Below are 18,461 nucleotides of genomic sequence, written 5' to 3'. Positions count from 1 at the left end.
GATGAAGGAAGTTTACGTTTTAACGTTCTATCGACGACGAGGTCATTAGAGGCGAGTCATAACCACGGATTAGGGAAGAAACCGGGTTTCTTTTCCGGAGGAAGTATCCCAGAACTTATCATAACTGAGTCAGGGAAACCTAAATCTAGGCAAGGGATATCACTTTAAACCATCCCCCACTCTCTCCAAGTCGTAATGAATGTGAAATCAGTGTCTTACCTCTGCTCCACATCGTTTGCTGGGCTGCAAACAGCTTTTCGACATTATAATTATCAAGAGAAAAACAAATCTAGACGACACAGTGATTTACAAGGTGGTCTCATTGTTGTTCTGGTGTAGACCTTACACAGTTTCGGCAAATATCTGCATACCAGTGCCGGATTGTTTGCTTTAGCCTTGAAGTCGGCAGGACGCAAAACTGTAACCTTCCTTCCTTTCAGGTCCTGAGAGTTTGCATCCTATACGACAGATAAACACCGTACATACTGACACAAAAACGCAACGTACGCCGTAGTCACTTTAGTTGTCCTGTGGTACAAATTGATCATACAGCGTATACACACAGACAGAACGCGAGTACAGCTGTTTTCGTCGCTTTTATTCATCAACTTTCCAGTACTTTAAGCGGATAGATTAGGCGCGGTTGCAAAATGGTGGACAGCGAAATTTCCAACGTCACTTGTATCAATCCTTTTAAACTGTCCGAACTCATTCAAACGTAAATGAAAGCATTTTACGGCGCTGTGACAACGTGCACAATATATATTGTTATTTGAAGCTGTGACGCGTAACTTCATACAGTGTGATTTCATTTGCAGTGCGTGGAAAGTTGAATTATTTTTGATTCCTTTCACATCGACATAAACAAATCTATCAGTTCTCTTTTTATGTCATCTATAAAATTTATGAAGAAAAGTTTGATCAACTGATAGCTTCTTCCTTTCAATTTATATCAAACCTAGAGCTGCACATTCAGCGGAATGAAAACTAATTCAGACCAAAATATAGATTGGAATATTGAATTCAGAACTAGGAAAACAAGTCGGAACTGACGTGTATAAGTCCCTCCCAATGTTTCAGGACATGAAATGATTGTGAAACAGATTTTGCAGAGTTATGTACCCAACAAAAGTAAGTATAAGATATTTAGCATGGGTCATGCCTATAGCGGCGGTGATTAGAAGCAACGTCCCTTGCTTTACATTAACTGAAGTTCGTGAATTATGCGTTAGGATACCTGATTTTGTGTATATTTAAGCCTCTGCCACTCAAATGATTAGCAATTGCTATGTTTTAAAACAGTTCTGTCATCGTAGGTCATGGGTGTGTGTGTCTCGTCATTAGCGTCAGTTAGTTTAAGTTACGTAGTGTTTAAGCTTAGGGACCGACGAGCTCAGCAGTTGGATCCCATAAGACCTTTCCACAAATTTCCACAATTTTCCGTCGTAGGTAAAAAACAGCAGAAATGAGAGTGAAGTGTTGCAAAAGAAGAGATTTAATAAGAAATTAAAACGTTCAGAATTAATTGAATTCAGATGCTATTAATGACGAAAAAACCGCATACAGAGAGAGGTGGGAACAACATCTCAGTAGGATGACAAAAACCCGAAATGAATGAGATACATAGGTCAACGAAACCATGGACATAACTTTCTGTAGATGGAACAGGCAGTTCCTAATGTTGTATGTAAAACGTCTACGTAACATGTTCAAGTCATATGCTGATCACTACTACTTAAGACGTCTACACCGATAGTGACTCCATTTTCTGACCTGAGGTGGAAACGTATAATAATTACAAAATCCTTTCCAAAACAGTCGACCGTGCAATCCGTGACATGGCGCCTCAAACCACGCGGCCACTCCGCACGGCTGATCTGATTCGATTTGACTGTCGGTTGAGTATTGGATCGATTGCTAAAACTGTCGGAACTGACAAGCAATGCATAAGGCAAGTTTTACGTAATCAATTTAACGTGAGAAAAATGTGTGCGAAAATGAGGCCGAAATTCTCACAGTCGAACAAATACAAGCTATTGAAAATGTTTGTACTTACACTTTGAATACCGTTGAAAATACCCTAATTTTTCGGAGAGACGAATAACATGTGACAAGTCTTGGTTTTTCAGTTACGATGCGGAAACTAAGCGCCAGTCAATGCAATGGAAGGACTCAACTTCACCAAGAGCGAAAAAGCTGAAATGAGCAAATAAAATTCAAAGTAATGATGATAGTTTTTTCGACACTCGTGAAATTGTGTATCTTTAATGGGTTCCTGAAGGTCAAACTAGTAACCTTATTGCCTTGAGGTTCTTAGTTAAGTCCGTGAGAAAACAAGAAAAAAACCGACCCGAATTGTGGAAGAACAACTCGCGGGTTCTGCATTTTGACGAGGCACCTGCTCGTATTGCACTTACATCTACATCTACATTTATACTCCGCAAGCCACCCAACGGTGTGTGGCGGAGGACACTTTACGTGCCACTGTCATTACCTCCCTTTCCTGTTCCAGTCGCGTATGGTTCGCGGGAAAAACGACTGCCGGAAAGCCTCCGTGCGCGCTCGAATCTCTCTAATTTTACATTCGTGATCTCCTCGGGGGGTATAAGTAGGAGGAAGCAATATATTCAATACCTCATCAAGGAACGCACCCTCTCGAAACCTGGCGAACAAGCTACACCGCGATGCAAAGCGCCTCTCCTGCAGAGTGTGCCACTTGAGTTTGCTAAACATCTCCATAACGCTATCCCGCTTACCAAATAACCCTGTGACGAAACGTGCCTCTCTTCTTTGGATCTTCTCCATCTCCTCCGTCAACCCGACCTGGTACGGATCCCACACTGATGAGCAATACTCAAGTATAGGCCCAACGAATGTTTTGTAAGCCACCTCCTTTGTTGATGGACTACATTTTCTAAGGACTCTCCCAGTGAATCTTAACCTGTCACCCGCCTTACCAACAATTAATTTTATATGATCGTTCCACTTCAAATCGTTCCGTACGCATACTCCCACTGCTACCAGTGTTTGTTCCGCTATCATATAATAATACAATAAAGGATCCTTCTTTCTATGTATTTGTAATACATTACATTTGTCTATGTTAAGGGTCAGTTGCTAGTCACTGCACCAAGTGCCTATCCGCAGCAGATCTTCCTACATTTCGCACCTTTTTTCTGTTAAGGAGGTTCTAGCGAAGGAAAGATCCCAGTGTTAAGAGCGCCCACTTTATTCGCCTGACCTAGCGCAATATAACTTTTATTTATTTCCCAAGGTCAAATCTACATTAACGGGAACAAGATTTCAGTGCGGTGAAGGGAAAGTAATAGCGGCACCCTTCATTAAGGACTCAAAAGAAGACTTCCAGCACTGTTCGCATCAATAGAAAATTGATATGGAGCGTTGTAGGGGTAGAGGAGGGGAATATATTGAGAGTGACAATAACTAAATACATGTATTTTTTAAATAAAGTTTTCTTACCACAATAGTCCCGTTATTGTACAACCTCATCTCGTAAATGCACATGTGCCGCTAAGAACACTTAATTTCACGACGCGGGTTCAGTGCTGTAGCTGGATGCGAAATGAATCTCTCTTTCTCTGCTCTGAGGGATTGAATCTGCCGGTTAATTTTTACAGTCTCCCGTCATTGCCGCGTATCGCAGGCGGCAACTATTGAACACGACGTGGGGATCAGCGTTAAGCGCGTTACTGCCGGCCGGCCAGGGGTCGATGGTTATCTGGCGCGCAAATGAGTTAACACTGGCGCTTAAGGGTGGCCGGCAGGTCGTAAAAGCCCCGCGCAACCGCCGTTTAATTTGTTGACATTCGCGTCGCAGCGGGAGCGGCTTTCTTTCGCGGTCGGGTTTCGCGCCGCACGAGCTCCACAGCTAATTAGATGTTCGGCTTACAGATAGCGGGCTCCTGATCGTAGGCGCCAATTACTGTGTGGCCACGACTGCCGACGTGCTCCGCAGTCGCGATTTAGGAGATAGAAATTGGTTGGTGCATGCGCCTGTTGTTCTCCGTAAGACATACTGTCGCTACCATTTGGAGGCTGTAGAATGTATTGCTCTTTTTCTACCGGATTTTATTCAATAAATAGTCTCTATTGTGTACTCTGTTAATCTAAAAAGTATAGCTTCATAACCTTTCGCATGTCTCTTTTCGTCCCAAACAGTTAACCAGATTTGACGTAATGTGTGAGGCTGGTAATAGCGAGACGCTCTTTGATCGATGGCGACGGAATGGCAAAAACCTCACCACCTCGCAGACCATGTGACTCATTAGCTGGGCAGAAGAGTCACGTCCATGGAAATCGTTGCTAATTTATTTCGACTGGCAGTAAATTTAAAAAAAAGGAACTAATTGCTCTGTCGTCAAATGTCTGAACAGTGTAGGACTAGGTTCTAACTTCATAAAAAATTATTCTTTGGAATATTTTATAAAAAAAAGCAGTATTGTACGGTACGGATTAAACGAATGACGTTGCGCTCTTTACGACAGACTGACCTTGTATTCGGTGTGATGGACTCTATACTCATCATCCGGCTATTCTGATACAAATTTTCCGTGGTTTCTCTGCATTACGTCAGGCAAATGTTGGATCGGTGCCTCCTGCGTGGACACGGCCTACTACCTGCCCATGCCTGTCGTAATAGACGCGTAACTAGATTAGAGATAAGCGATGAGTTCCGTATAGTCGCATGAGTCTGTCGCCGGGTACAGATAGATGCTACCAGCGTACAAACGACAGCGACTACAAATGTTTGCCACTATAATCGAGGACTCACGGCATTGCCGCTACATACGCAGCTGTTTGGTATGACGATTATTATTTACCATTGCACTTACTGATGGATTGACACTGTATAATTTTTTGTTTCTACTTTCCAAGTACGTCCACACACACACACACACACACACACATACACACATACACACACACACATACACACATACACACACACACACACACACACACACACACACACACACACACACACACACAAATGGCGAAGAAACCTTTGAAATACACACATTTTAATTTGCACAGAACATGGTATAAAGTTTTCATACGTTTTCTGCTGTTGTAAATAATTCACCTTTAAGGTACTGGGACAAACATGAATGACCGCACTGCACGATTAGTGAATGAGATCCTTGACTCTGCTTAGTTTTATCTGTGGTTCACTTGCTAGTAAATCAGTTGTGCTGCGATGGGGCATTTCTTATTTGAGTCACAGTAGCGAGCCATTGGGTTTTTCAGAGAATGAAATATGTTATTTGTGAAACTGGGAGAAACTATGTGGAATACTTAATTATGTACATGAAAATTTGTTTATAAAGCTGTTTCATTCTTTGTAGTAATGGAGAAGATTTTTCGAGGAATTTTGAAGGTATCAAGGCCGTGATTACGGCCAGAGGTGGTTGTTCTGGGTACTTATTTCTCAGGATCTATGCAACCAGATTGCGTGAAAACGTTATCACATGTCAGTTCTAGTATAAAATATTTGTCGAATGAATACCCGTTTATAATCTGCATTTCTTCTCGGTGTATAAGTTTTAATGGCCAGTAGTGTAGTACCTGTAGCGTCAGTGTATTCGATCGGTCACACACACGCGTTTGTTCGTGTTGCAGGCGGGCGGCGTGGAGATGACGTGGGTGGTGGCGGACCACGTGGCCGCGGCGGGCAGCCACGAGCTGAGCGTGACCAAGGGGCAGCAGGTGGAGGTGGTGGAGGCGGCGGGCGCCGACTGGTGCCTGGTGCGGATGCCGAGCGCGGGCGTCGACTCGCCGCCCGAGGGCCTGGTGCCGCTGGCCGTGCTCAAGCAGCCGCCCGCCGCCGCCAAGACCACGTCTCCGCAGCGCAAGCCCGCCCCCGACCACGACTCTGGTGAGTACCCGGGCAAACGAGCGCAAGCGGGCCATGTACTGTATGGCGTATAGCGACCGTCCCAGCTCGCTGTCCAGACCGCTGGTCTTGGCCTCAAGCTTGAATACAGTAATGGCAGCGAAACACGATTAAAATTAACTCTCTATCGCACGACTTTTTTTAGGTAACCAAGAATACTCTAAACAAACTGGTACACCTGCCTAGTATCGTGTAGGGCCCCAAGGAGCAAGCAGAAGTGCCGCAACACGACGTGGCATGGACTCGATTAACGTCTGAAGTACTGCTGGAGGAACTTGACACCAATCCTGCAGGAGTGGAGATCTCTTGTGAACAGCACGTTACAAGGCATCCCAGATATGCTCTATAATGTTCACGTCTGGGGAGTTTGGTGGCCAGCGGTTGTCTTTAAACTCAGAAGAGTGCTCCTGGAGCCGCTCTGTAGCAATTCGGGACGCGTGGGGCGTCGCATCGTCCTGCTGGAATTGCCCAAGTCCGTCGGAACGCACAATGGGCATGAATGGATACAGGTGATCAGGCAGGACGTATACGCACGTGTCACCTATCAGAGTCGTATCTAGACGCATCAGAGGTCCCGTATCACTCCAACTACACACGCACTATACCATTACAGGACCTCCACCAGCTTGAACAGTCCCCTGATAACATGCAGAGTCCATGGATTCACGTGGTTGTCTCCATACCTGTACATGTCCATCCCCTCGATGCAATTTGAAAAGAGATTCGTGCGACCGGACTACATGTTTCCTGTCATAAACAGTCCAATGTCGGTGCTGACGCGCCCACGGGAGGCTCAGATGTTCAAATGTGTGTGAATTTCTAAGGGTCCAAACTGCTGATGTCATCGGTCGCTAGACTTACGCACTGCTTAAACTAAATTAAGCTAAGCACAACACACACTCATGCCCGAGGGAGGATTCAAACCTCCAGCGGTACAGGCCGCGCAGTCCGTGACATGGCGCCTCAAACCGCGCGGCCAAGGCGAAGCGTAAAGCTTTGGGTCGTGCAGCCATCAATGGTACACGAGTGAGCCTTCGGTAACAGAGGGTTAAGGACAAGACGTGACAGCACGACTTACTTTTACATAGGTGGACTACGGACGCAAACGGATAAATGGTTCCATAGCGACGCTACAGACGCACTTAAAATGAGGCTTAAACATTTAATAAATAAGGAGGTAGTGAATGGTAGAAGTGCTGTTGCCACAGAGAAAAACTGAAAACGTTGTTTAGGGGACGGGCTCGCACAGTAAGGAACAAAAAAAAAAAAAAAAAAAAAAAAAACGGAACGTAGATACCAACCATGTAAAATGATGGTGTCACACAGATTGTGCCTAGTGACACGACGCAGCGATAGGACGTCCACGATTACCTTAATTGTGGTGTAGAGAAGTGGTTCGGATGAGGTCGTAATTTCAAGTTCCCGTCTTAACGATTCCGGCATTCTCGTCAAGTGATACAAGAAAACAAGATAAGGCCAAAATCAGAATGGTCCGATGGAAATTTGAACCTGACTTCTAATACGACTGCAACGTCTGAATCAGTGCGTCGACTCGCTCGGCAGGAAGCATATGATGAAGCACTGCTCTGGATGACGAGAAATTACAGTAGGCGCGCACAAAAACAACCATGCTGCAAAGCGCTGGATGTCAATCGAACCTCAGTATCGACAGTCGCTAGTACACAGTAGTGTCTTGATCTTTTTTTAAATACCATACTCGTGGCGTTGTTCGAAAACCTAAGACTTTTTGGTGTAAAAATACGTAAAGAAGCCATAGACAAAATACAAAGCGAAAATCAGACAACAAACAACAGTGTTCAATAAAATAAAGGTAGTACATAACCTCAGACACGGTATTCAAATGATAACACAAAATATTATACTCTAGGTGAAAACCGAGTCTCCTAAACAAAACTTAGTACCCACTAGAACAGTTGTTCCCGTCCGGGGGGTAAGTACCCCATGAGGTGTAAAATAAAACTTTGTTGTTTTTGGGGGGAAGAGACCAAACTGCGAGGTCACCGGTCTCATCGGATTAGGGAAGGATGGGGAAGGAAGTCAGCCTTGCCCTTTCAAAGGAACCATCCCAGAATTTGCCTGGAGCGATTTAGGGAAATCCCGTAAAATCTAAATCAGGATGGCCAGACGAGGGATTGAACCGTCGTCCACCCGAATGCGAGTCCTGTGTGCTAACCACTGCACCACGTAGCTCGGTTAATAAAACTTTCTAAGAGATAAAAACAAATAGTGCAATTGTGTTATAGTCATTAAGTAAATTATTTTCAAAATTCATTACTGTAATCAGTATTTAATTAAACTGTAATACATAAGTTACCAATAACTGCATTTTTTTGTTTCAAATACAAGCATTAACACGCGAGACAGTGTGGTGGAGCACTGTGAACGGAATATCTGAACATCATCCTCACATTGTCCGCCCACTAGACACGTACTTCTTGCTTTGTACCACCTATCTGTGGTTCAAATGGCTCTGAGCACTATGGGACTTAACATCTGTGGTCATCAGTCCCCTAGAACTTAGAACTACTTAAACCTAACTAACCTATGGACATCACACACATCCATGCCCGAGGCAGGATTCGAACCTGCGACCGTAGCAGTCACGCGGTTCCGGACTGAGCGCCTTAACCGCGAGACCACCGCGGCCGGCACCTATCTATGACAATAAAATTAAGACATATCACATATGCATAAATATCTCAAGAATATTCCTTCCCTGAGCTGTAGATACTTCCCCCAATAGATCAGATGCACTTCGCAACAATAAAGGACCAAAATTGAGAAGACAACAGTAGTTATATAATAGCTTCTACACTGCTTTAGGGTCTACACTGCATTATTATTATTAATATTGTTATTATTATTATTATTATTATTATTATTATTATTATTATTATTACTGGTGGAAGTAGGTAGATAAAAAGGATTAGCAGCCTGGCATGACAGAAGTAACAATATTCAAGTGATGTTCAAACAATAAGTATAGTGCATAGTTTTCGAATTGGTTGACTTTATGTAAGGAGGGGGGCGGGGGAGGGTGGGGGATAGCGAAGAAAGTGTCACTAGAGAGGGAGGAGTGCTACAGAGGAAGTATGTTTGTAACTAGTGTACAGTTTAGCTTTCTTTTCTGAGAAGGCGTTCCTAGTTGCACTTGCGATTCGCCGAGAAAAACGTTATTAGAAATAATCACTAGCAATTGTCTCATTTACTCGTAAATTCGTGATTTAGTAAAACGGCTACAAAAACTAAATATGCTTTGTCATTCGTTATTTAAAAAATGAAATGTTCAGAGAAACTTCGTTTTCATTCTAAAGCCTAGTTACGCACTAATCGGTCTAAGGTACTGCAGTCATGGACTCTGCGGTTGGTCCCGGCGGAGGTTCGAGTCCTCCCTCGGGCATGGGTGTGTGTGTGTGTGTGTGCCCTTAGGATAATTTAGGTTAAGTAGTGTGTAAGCTTAGGACTGATGACCTTAGCAGTTAAGTCCCATAAGATTTCACACATATCTGAACATTTGTTACGCACTGATGTTGATGATGTTGGGCCTGGTGAGTGAGGGGAGGCGCTAGTCAATATCTGGTTGTACGCTGGGGTAATAGTCTCAAAAAGGTGGGAAACCACTGGACTAGAAGGTGGCAGCAGAGCTCGTGAAGAACGGCTGAATTATTTGTTTTCATAACACAGCTATGAAGAGACGTTTGAAACCCGTTGCGACAATGAAATGAAAAGAATTGTAGTCAAGACATTTCCATGTGTTACTGACTGCCAAACTACAATGGTTGCTCTATAGGGAGTTAATTTCTTGCGTCATTAATATACCCATGCGTCCTTTCGTGCACTGAAATCGTGTACTGTTGTTTCTCTCTCGAATATTTTCGGGCAGGAAAAACCATTCACATCCGCCGATTCAGAATTCTCGGAGAGCGAAGCCGTCAGTTAGCCAAGCAGTGACTAACGTTGTTTTGTATGTGACGCGATAGCAGACTATTATTAGGCTCGCGTGGGTGTCTATCGACAGAAGGCCTAATTGGAGTGTGAAAAAGCCACCGTTGTAATACCACTCAGAACTAGCGTGGCAGATATCATTCCACACTTGCTTTACACTCTTCGAGTATGTGACTTACGTCAGAAATGTAGCTGGGTATCATCTGTCTGGGTCTGCAGTAAACGCCAGTTAGGAACACGACTCATTAGGTAGCTCGCTCTGCGTAACAGCGTAGAGCCTCGTAGTGCGTCAGACGCGTCGGTGGGTTGATGTATTGGCACGGATTCCGGGAAGTATTGCTGAGGTGTGTTGTGGAAAAAGAGGCAAGCTGTGGATGCGTCACGCGGCGTGGTGGGTGTGGCGTGGGGCAGGACAGGAAGAGACTGCCAGCCCAGCTCAGCGCCGTGTTTACCCCAAACACTTGCCACAGCCGCTGTCCGGCACCGACTGGGATGACGCATGCGGCACGCGCGTCGTTCCGCCCACGCCGGGCCCTCTGCTCCAGGTGTCTCGCCTCACGTTCGTTCCCGCCTTGCCTCCCTCCCTTCAGCTGCCGCCCCGCCCTTCCTACGTCTACATCTACATCTGCTTCTACATCGCTACTCCGCCAGCCACCGTACAGTGGAGGAAAATCAGTGGTTTAAATCCCCGTCCGTCAATCCACGTTTAACTTTTCCTTAATTTCCCCAATCCTCCAAAGACGAGTGCCTGGGTGGTTCCTTTGATAGGGCACGGCTGATCTTGCGTCCTGAGCTTGTGCTCTGTCTCTAATAACAAAGTTGTGGACAGACCGTCAAATCCCAATCTTCCTTCCATTTCCTTCTACGATATTTTCAAGTCGAAGGTGTCCACCCGGCCGGCCGGTGTGGCAGAGCGGTTCTAGGCGCTTCAGTCTGGAACCGCGCGACCGCTACGGTCGTAGGTTCGAATCCTGCTTCTGGCATGGTTGTGTGTGATGTCCTTAGGTTAGTTAGGATTAAGTAGTTCTAAGTTCTAGGGGACTGCTGACTTCAGCAGTTAAGTCCCATAGTGCTTAGAGCCATTTGAACCAGTTGTCCAACTGGATTCGAAACGAAAGAATGTCTAATTACTCAGAATGGTCCTTGTGTGACACTCACTATTTTATTTTTACTTTTTGTGTCTGCACTATCCGCTTCCAGATCACTTTCTCTGCGCAGGTGTCTTTAAACGAAATTCAAGAGTGAAAATGGCAAACATTCTTACTGTCAAACTTCACATTTGTCATTAGAATCAAAAAACACTGTATCTCTTTCTGCGCGTAATTTATTTGTACCCAAAAAATAAGAAGGTATTCTGATACTACTGAATAATGCTTATCTCCCCCCATCACTGCAAAAAATAATGAAATAATATTATGAACATTCTACGTGCCGTACCAGGCAAGTGATTACAACTAAGGGCCAATAAGGACGTTTCTTCTTTACCACAGGAGCACTGCATAGTTCACAACTGTCACGGGATAGCAAACCATCACTTGGTGTACTAATTAAAAAATTGTTCTCTTGACGTACAATGTTCAATATTTAAATGAACCATTCCATCAGAACTTTAACTATCACATTCGTCCTCTGCTGCGATGTCGATTTATGTAGCTCAGGAAAGCTCCTGCTAGCTCGAAAGTGTCTTGACCTCTGCGTGAAGGCGTTGCTTTGCTGAGAGGGGAGGCGTGGTTCTTAGGAGCGCCTACCATACGTTGCGGGTTGCAGCGAACCGTCGCTAATGTCTGTGGTATTGATTCGCATTGCCATCTGGGGTGTGGAAACGCGATGTCAGTACGATACCATAGAACAATGAAGCGCCAAATAAACGTGTAAAATGCAGTGATATGTAAACAGGCAGAATACGGCGCTGCGGTCGGCGACGCCTGCATAAAACAAGTGTCTGGCGTAGTTCTTAGATCGGTTATTGCTGCTACAAAAGGCAGATTGTCAAGATTTAAGTGAGTTTGAATGCGTTGTTATAGCATAAGCGATGGGACACAGCATCTCCAAGGTAGCGAGAAAGCGGGGATATTCTCGTACCATCATTTCACGAGTGTACTGTGAATATCAGGAATCTGGTAAAACATCAAATCTCCGACATCGCTGCACCCGGAAAAAAATCATCCAGGAACGGGACCAACGACCACCAAACAGAATCGTTCGACGTGACAGAAGTGCAACCTTTCCGAAAATTGCTGAAGATTTCAATGCTGGGCCATCAACAAGTGTCAGCGTGCGAACCATTCAACGAAACGTCATCGATATGGACTTTCGGAGTCGAAGGCCCACTCGTGTACCATTGATGACTGCACGACACAAAGCTTTACGCCTCGCTTGGGCCCGTCAACACCGACATTGAGCTGTTGATGATTAGAAACATGTTGTCGGCCGAGTCTCGTTTCAATGTGTATCGAGCGGATGGAAGTGTACGGGTATGGAGACAACCTCATGAATCCATGGTCCCTGCCGTCAGCAGGGGAGTGTTCAAGCTGGTGGAGGCTCTGTAATGGTGTGCGGCGTGTGGAGTTGGAGTGGGGTGTGTGTTGATATGTCTAAATACGACTCTTGACAGGTGAGCATCGTGTTCCATCAACTGTATCCATTCATGTCCATTGTGCACTCCGACGGAGTTGGGCAATTTCAGCACGACAATGCGACATCCCATACGTTCAGAATTGTTACAGAGTGGCTCCAGGAACACTCTTATGAGTTTAAAGACGCCACCTGGGCACCAGAAGTTCCCAGACATGATCATTATTGAGCATATTTGGGATGCCTTCCAACGTGCTGTTCGGGAAAGATTCCACCCCCTCATACTCTTACGGATTTATGCACAGCGCTGCAGGATGAATGGTGTCAAGTCCCTCCAGCACTACTTCACACATTAGCCGAGGCCATGCCAGTCGTCTCGCGGCACTTCTGCGTGCACGCGGGGGCTCTACAGGATAATACGCAGGTGTACTAGTTTTTTTGGCTCTTCACTGTACTTTGTCACTTGTAGACGTTTTAGGGAGTGAAAATGACGAAACGTGACGGTATGTCCCACAGAGAGAGAGAGTGTTTCCTCACGTATCCAGGTTCGACTGTGCGTACGTATCAGCAAATTTCATCACAGCGTTGCTAGCACAAACCGGGGTATGTTGACGTAATTTGGCAACACCGTCGTCCGGACGTGGTAACGGCTACTTAAAAGCAGCGTACGCCGGTACTTAAGTAATGAGTCATCCGCCGCGCTGTAAATTTGTTGGTGTTGTTGTTTGCGTATTGAGGACACGGGCGGCTGAGGTGATGTTTGCTATGGGCAGGCGACCTCGCGAGCAATCGGCCGTCGGCGCGGCCAGACCCGCTCACCCCGTGTGACGCCAGGTGAAAGCTCGTGGCGCCTGGGATTAAATTATGTGCGTCGGTCACAGATGTTTACGGCGCCGTAAAGTCAGTGGGCGCGCTTAATTACGCGGCCAGGCGGTCTGGTCACCAGCAGTCGCAGCGCCAGACAGACAGACAGAGAGCGACTTCTGTACACGATGTCCTGACCCGACACTGGACGCGTGACCGTGTCAGCTCACCTTCTTCGGAATGCCCACACGTCGTTCTCTGCTGCACAAACTTCCTTATATACAGGCTGCTCAAAACCAGTCTGTGAACCTTGTAAGGGTGCTGCAGGGCAGGTCGTGCTGAGAAATAATTGTTAAGGAAAAATCTGATCCGTTGCGCCGTTTCCGACTTAATTAGCCAGTCAGGCCACAGCGCGCACAGATTCAAGCAACCCACCATATCCAGTTGTCATTTCATAGCAGAGATGATAGCGCATGAGAGGCGTAGATGGTAGTGCATGAGACTGCTGAGTCTTTGGCTCGGGTTCGGTCTTTACTAGTATCCCATGTCCAGTTTTTGTATTGCTTTCTTGTTCGGTCTTAGGAAACCAAATGGAAAACACCTTTGGCGACACCGTCTATGAATGGGCGGCTTGCCGCAAAATATCGAATTTTCTCTTAACCTACCCTTGAATACACCTTAGAGCTTTTCAGACTGTTTCTGACCACCCTGTGTATATCTAGTTTGTGATCAGTAGTCATCACCGGACATTCTGATTGGTATTCATCATCTGAGTATATACACTCTTTGATCAAATGTATCCGGAAACTTGGTAGTGCGGTCGCAGGTTCGAATCCTGCCTCGGGCATGAATGTGTGTGATGCCCTTAGGTTAGTTACGTTTAAGTAGTTCTAAGTTTAGAGGACTGATGACCACAGCAATTAAGTCCCATAGTGCTTAGAGCCATTTTTTGAACTTGGTAATAGTGGACACAAATGTGGGGTGTATCTACTCTTCACATTTACGACGTCTTGAATTGTACTGGGGACATTTTCAGTGAGGTGTCTGAATGTCTGAGGAGGAATGGCCGTCCATTCTTCCTCATCAGGAACCGAAGTCAGAAAGGGTAGTGATGCTGGACGCTGGGGAACTGGAGCGAAGTCGAGTTTGTAACTTGTCCCAAATGTGTTTCATTGGATTCTGGTCAGGACTGTGGACAGACCAGTCCCTATCAGGAATGTCATTGTCCACAAGGCATTGCCTGACATTTGCTTCTTTATGAAAGGGTACAGTATCATACTGGTACAGTCTTCGTCACGGACCTGTTCCTGTACTATACCCAGTACACAGTACTGTAGAATATGTTCAAATCCATCCCCAATTAGCGTTTTCATAAGCGCAAAGTGGGAACCATATCCCAAACACGAGGAACACTCCTATACTGTAACACTACCTCCTCCGTAATTCACTCATTCGCCGCTGGCACTGTGATTTCCCTAAACCGCTTCAGGCAATTGTCGGGATGGTTCCTTTAAAAGGGCACGACTGACTTCCTTCCCCGTCCATTCCTAATCCGATGGGACTCATGACCTCGCTGTTTGGTCTTCTTCACCATATCAACCAACCAACCGACCACTGCTGGCACTACACATGACGGCAGGTAACGTTGTCCAGGCATTCGCCAAACCTAAACTCTTCCATCGGATTGCCACAGGGAGAAGCGTGATTCAGCATACCAAATCGCTCCTTCCTGGTTATACACAGTCCAGTAGCTTCGATTTTTACAACAGCTCAGTCGTCATTTAGCACTGATGACAGAAATTAGGTGCGTATGAGGAGCTGCTCGGCCATTTTATGCCCGTCTCTTTAACTTCTAACGCTCAGTCTCGTACTAGTTAGAGTGCTGCTAGCACTTTGCGATTCTCGAATGATTTCTTCCGCTGATTTAATGCGATATTTTCCAAGCACCCTTCTCAGTGCACAACATCAGATGTCCCTGATCTTGGTATAGCTGTGATTGTTCTTTTGGGCTTCCATTTCACAATCAAATCGGGTTTGTCAGCTTGAGAAGAGTTGTTACATACGAGTATCTGGATACTTCTGCTCAGATTGTGTGTATAATCTGATGCGTAATAGTCCATCCTACAGTACACTGAATGCAAAATCAATGCAAATAATGCAGATGATATATGAAGTGACTGACAACATGTAATTTTTCGAAATTGAATTACATTTCAGGTCCTAATGTGGTGAAAGGAAAAGTGGGCTTCTTAAAACAAAACAAAAAGCGAATGCTTAAAATTAGATCAACATTTTTTCAGCTGAAACCTCTTCTAACAAAAGACAGAAAACTGTTCTCAGAACTTGTAAACTTATCGTCTATGGTGTGGTGTAAGTCTCTCTTGATTTGCAATCCGCCTAAGTCAGGTACCTCGATGGTTTCCGGCACAACACCTGCGCGACGCAGCACAGGTAATGGATGTCCTTGATCGTTTCCAACGTCGCGCCCGGAGGACATACGAGAAGACAAGAGAATCTACCTGCCCGCTTGTCCGCCAAATTGACGACAGAACGCTTTCGCCGGCCCGTGGCCTTACTTGACAAACAGTAAGGTCACCTTAAGTCGGCCGATGTGGCCGTGTGGTTCTAGGCGCTTCAGTCTGGAACCACGTGACCGCTACGGTCGCAGGTTCGAATACTGCCTCGGGCATGGGTGTGTGTGATGTCCTTAGGTTAGTTAGGTTTAAGTAGTTCTAAGTTCTAGGGGACTGATGACCGTAGAAGTTAAGTCCCATAGTGCTCAGAGCCAAGGTCACCTTACTACGACCCTGCAGCCTGTGCCACCATCCCTCTCAAGACGGCACACCGAGACACTGAAGAAACAAATTAACAGTACTGCACAAGGGTAAACACCACCTTACATTCATCCACCTCGAAAAGACTATGTGCGCTGTCCTCGCCCCACTGATGAGTTTTATTATTTGCGTACTTCGGCTCTGTCTTAATGTTGACTAAATTCGTTTAACGAAAGAGGGGACGGCGCAGCCTACTGCGTTACATGCCGTTAAATTGCTTCTTCCTACTTTCGCTGTTGTACACCAAGTTCCTCATTATATATTCTTCGTTTTTTTTTCTTTTTTTTTTCTTCCGAAGTCCAACAACCGCCTCGGAACATCCCGCCGCCGCAACCCTGGACCTCTATGGAGCGACGTCATCAGCCTCACTGTGTTTGCTCCATGGCGGCCCGCTGCTTGCCGCGTTAACAGAAGTCCGCGCCGGTTGGTGGCTCGGTGTTTGAATTATCTGCACATATAAACACCAAATACTTCTGCAATATTTATGTACATAACTAACAAATCCTAACCCGCAACTCAATTTTATCATTTAATTAGAACTTGTGCTAGGCCAGGGGCGACAGATGGCGCGTGCAACAGACCACTTGTCGTCTGTTACACCACATGTTTAAGTTAGGAAACGCCAAAAACAATTATGAGTGAATAGTGTGGCATTACATTATTTAATGAGTTATTTGTAAATAAATTATTGTATACCAGGAGTAAAATCTAATGATTGTCTCTAACTAGAAGTCTGTAAATATATGTGTATACGTATTAGCTTATTGTAAATTGATCTAAGCTTGTAAATACTTTGACATGTCCTATACCCTTGTAAAAAGAGATCTACGGATGAATAAAACTACTACTACTACTACTACTACTACTACTACTTGTTAAATAAACCAATATACCAAGTCAAAAGCGAACGACTCGTTATGCAAGCTTAAGTGCCAGTACAACATGCGTTTCCAGTCTCTGGTATTTGATGAGGACAAACACACGAGAGTCGTCCCTGCCAGCCTTCACAGATCAGCCTTTTAGCGGGTGTGCTTGCTAGCAATGCAAACAAGTGTCCGCGAGACGGAGCGCGTTGCATATTACGCAGCCCGCCCTGGCCCAAGCCGTGTAGCACGGCCGAGCGTTTACCCGGCTCTCGCCGCCTGTATGTCGTATATGGACTGTAATAGCGCTTTTTAATCCGCGGCAGCCACGGTTGTGGTAAACAAAAACAGCGTTTGAGCTTTTTCCCCTCCAAGGCTGGCGCCGGCCGCGATCGCGATCCACATAAATCTCGCTGCGAGATGGCCTCGTGACGCGTGCAAAGAACTGCGCAGCTACTACTCCGACGCCCAATATCTTGCGGGCGGCGTCGGTTCACTCGCGTTAAAGATCAAATCCACTGATCACGGAGAGGTGCTTAATGGAGCCCGTAATTAATTGATTTTACATTTTTTATGTAGTTGCCCTAATTCCAAGAACTAAATTGCCTGTAATTTACTGTATACAAGTGGATCGATATTAATTAAATTTTTTCGTTGTAACAACCTGTTTGGAACACCAGTTGGTCCCCTCTGGAATCGTTGACTGCTTCTGTGTCTAAGGTAGCCAGACGCTTATTAACCGAACTGGCGAATCAGTTCTTGCCCTGAACGTTCGATTATAATCGTTGCGGTTGTTGAAATATATACCATGTAATTGGTTGAATCGTTCATCGACACTAACTTTTAGAGGGATCAGATTTTAGATCTTAACCTCAGTGTTATAAATCTTGCGCTCCGCCGTAGTGTGCTCAACCAGATCTCTTAAAATACATATGAAAGAGATAATGTCGCCAACATGCCGTGAAGTAGCAGGTTTAGAAAAGTGATAGATCTGTTTCGAAACATACAGTAAAAATAAATTTGCCTAGCCGAAGGTTGATTTCCTTCAGATATGCGCCTGATTCGCCTTGGGGAAGAAGGATGGATGCAAATTCTTTCCTTCTGCCGAATATAGAATTTCTGTCGCAAATGCTGGGTTGGTTCACTCAACAAAGCCACAGCTGATTATTTGTTGCTGTTTTAAAACCGGAAATGAATCGGATATAACACACAGATCGTCGTTGCTGCATCAAAAAACGTAAATATTTGCCTTTTTAAATTATCGTTGCTGAAAATACAAGTTTTGTTTGTGCAATAATACATAGAAACACATTGGAAACTGTCAGAATAAAATAACTCTTGTAAGTAGGCTGTTTATTTTTTTTAATTGGTAACGCCACGTAGCGCTCTGTATAAAAATCACTGGCTGTGCTGTGCGCAGTCTTTGGCTAGTTTGCATTGTTGTCTGCCATTGTAGTGTTACGCAGCAGCACCTGGATGTTAACAGCGCGTAGCGTTGCGCAGTTG

The 18,461-nt window shown here is 45.2% G+C and overlaps 1 protein-coding gene across 10 annotated transcripts in view; it reads left to right on the top strand.

Annotated features, from left to right (window-relative positions):
- Nucleotides 1-18,461, top strand: part of LOC126267309 (kalirin) — a 2,010,890-nt gene that overhangs the window by 1,619,130 nt on the left and 373,299 nt on the right. For all 10 annotated transcript variants that reach the window (XM_049972405.1, XM_049972404.1, XM_049972401.1 and 7 more), the window contains one exon: nt 5,641-5,896. In XM_049972405.1, the coding sequence (XP_049828362.1) occupies nt 5,641-5,896 (256 nt within the window). The remainder of the gene's footprint in view (nt 1-5,640; nt 5,897-18,461) is intronic.

Source organism: Schistocerca gregaria, chromosome 4 (assembly GCF_023897955.1).
Source record: "Schistocerca gregaria isolate iqSchGreg1 chromosome 4, iqSchGreg1.2, whole genome shotgun sequence".
NCBI classification, from domain to species: Eukaryota; Metazoa; Arthropoda; class Insecta; order Orthoptera; family Acrididae; genus Schistocerca; species Schistocerca gregaria.
Note: the sequence above shows the minus strand (reverse complement) of the source record. Positions and strands in the feature narration are given on the sequence as shown.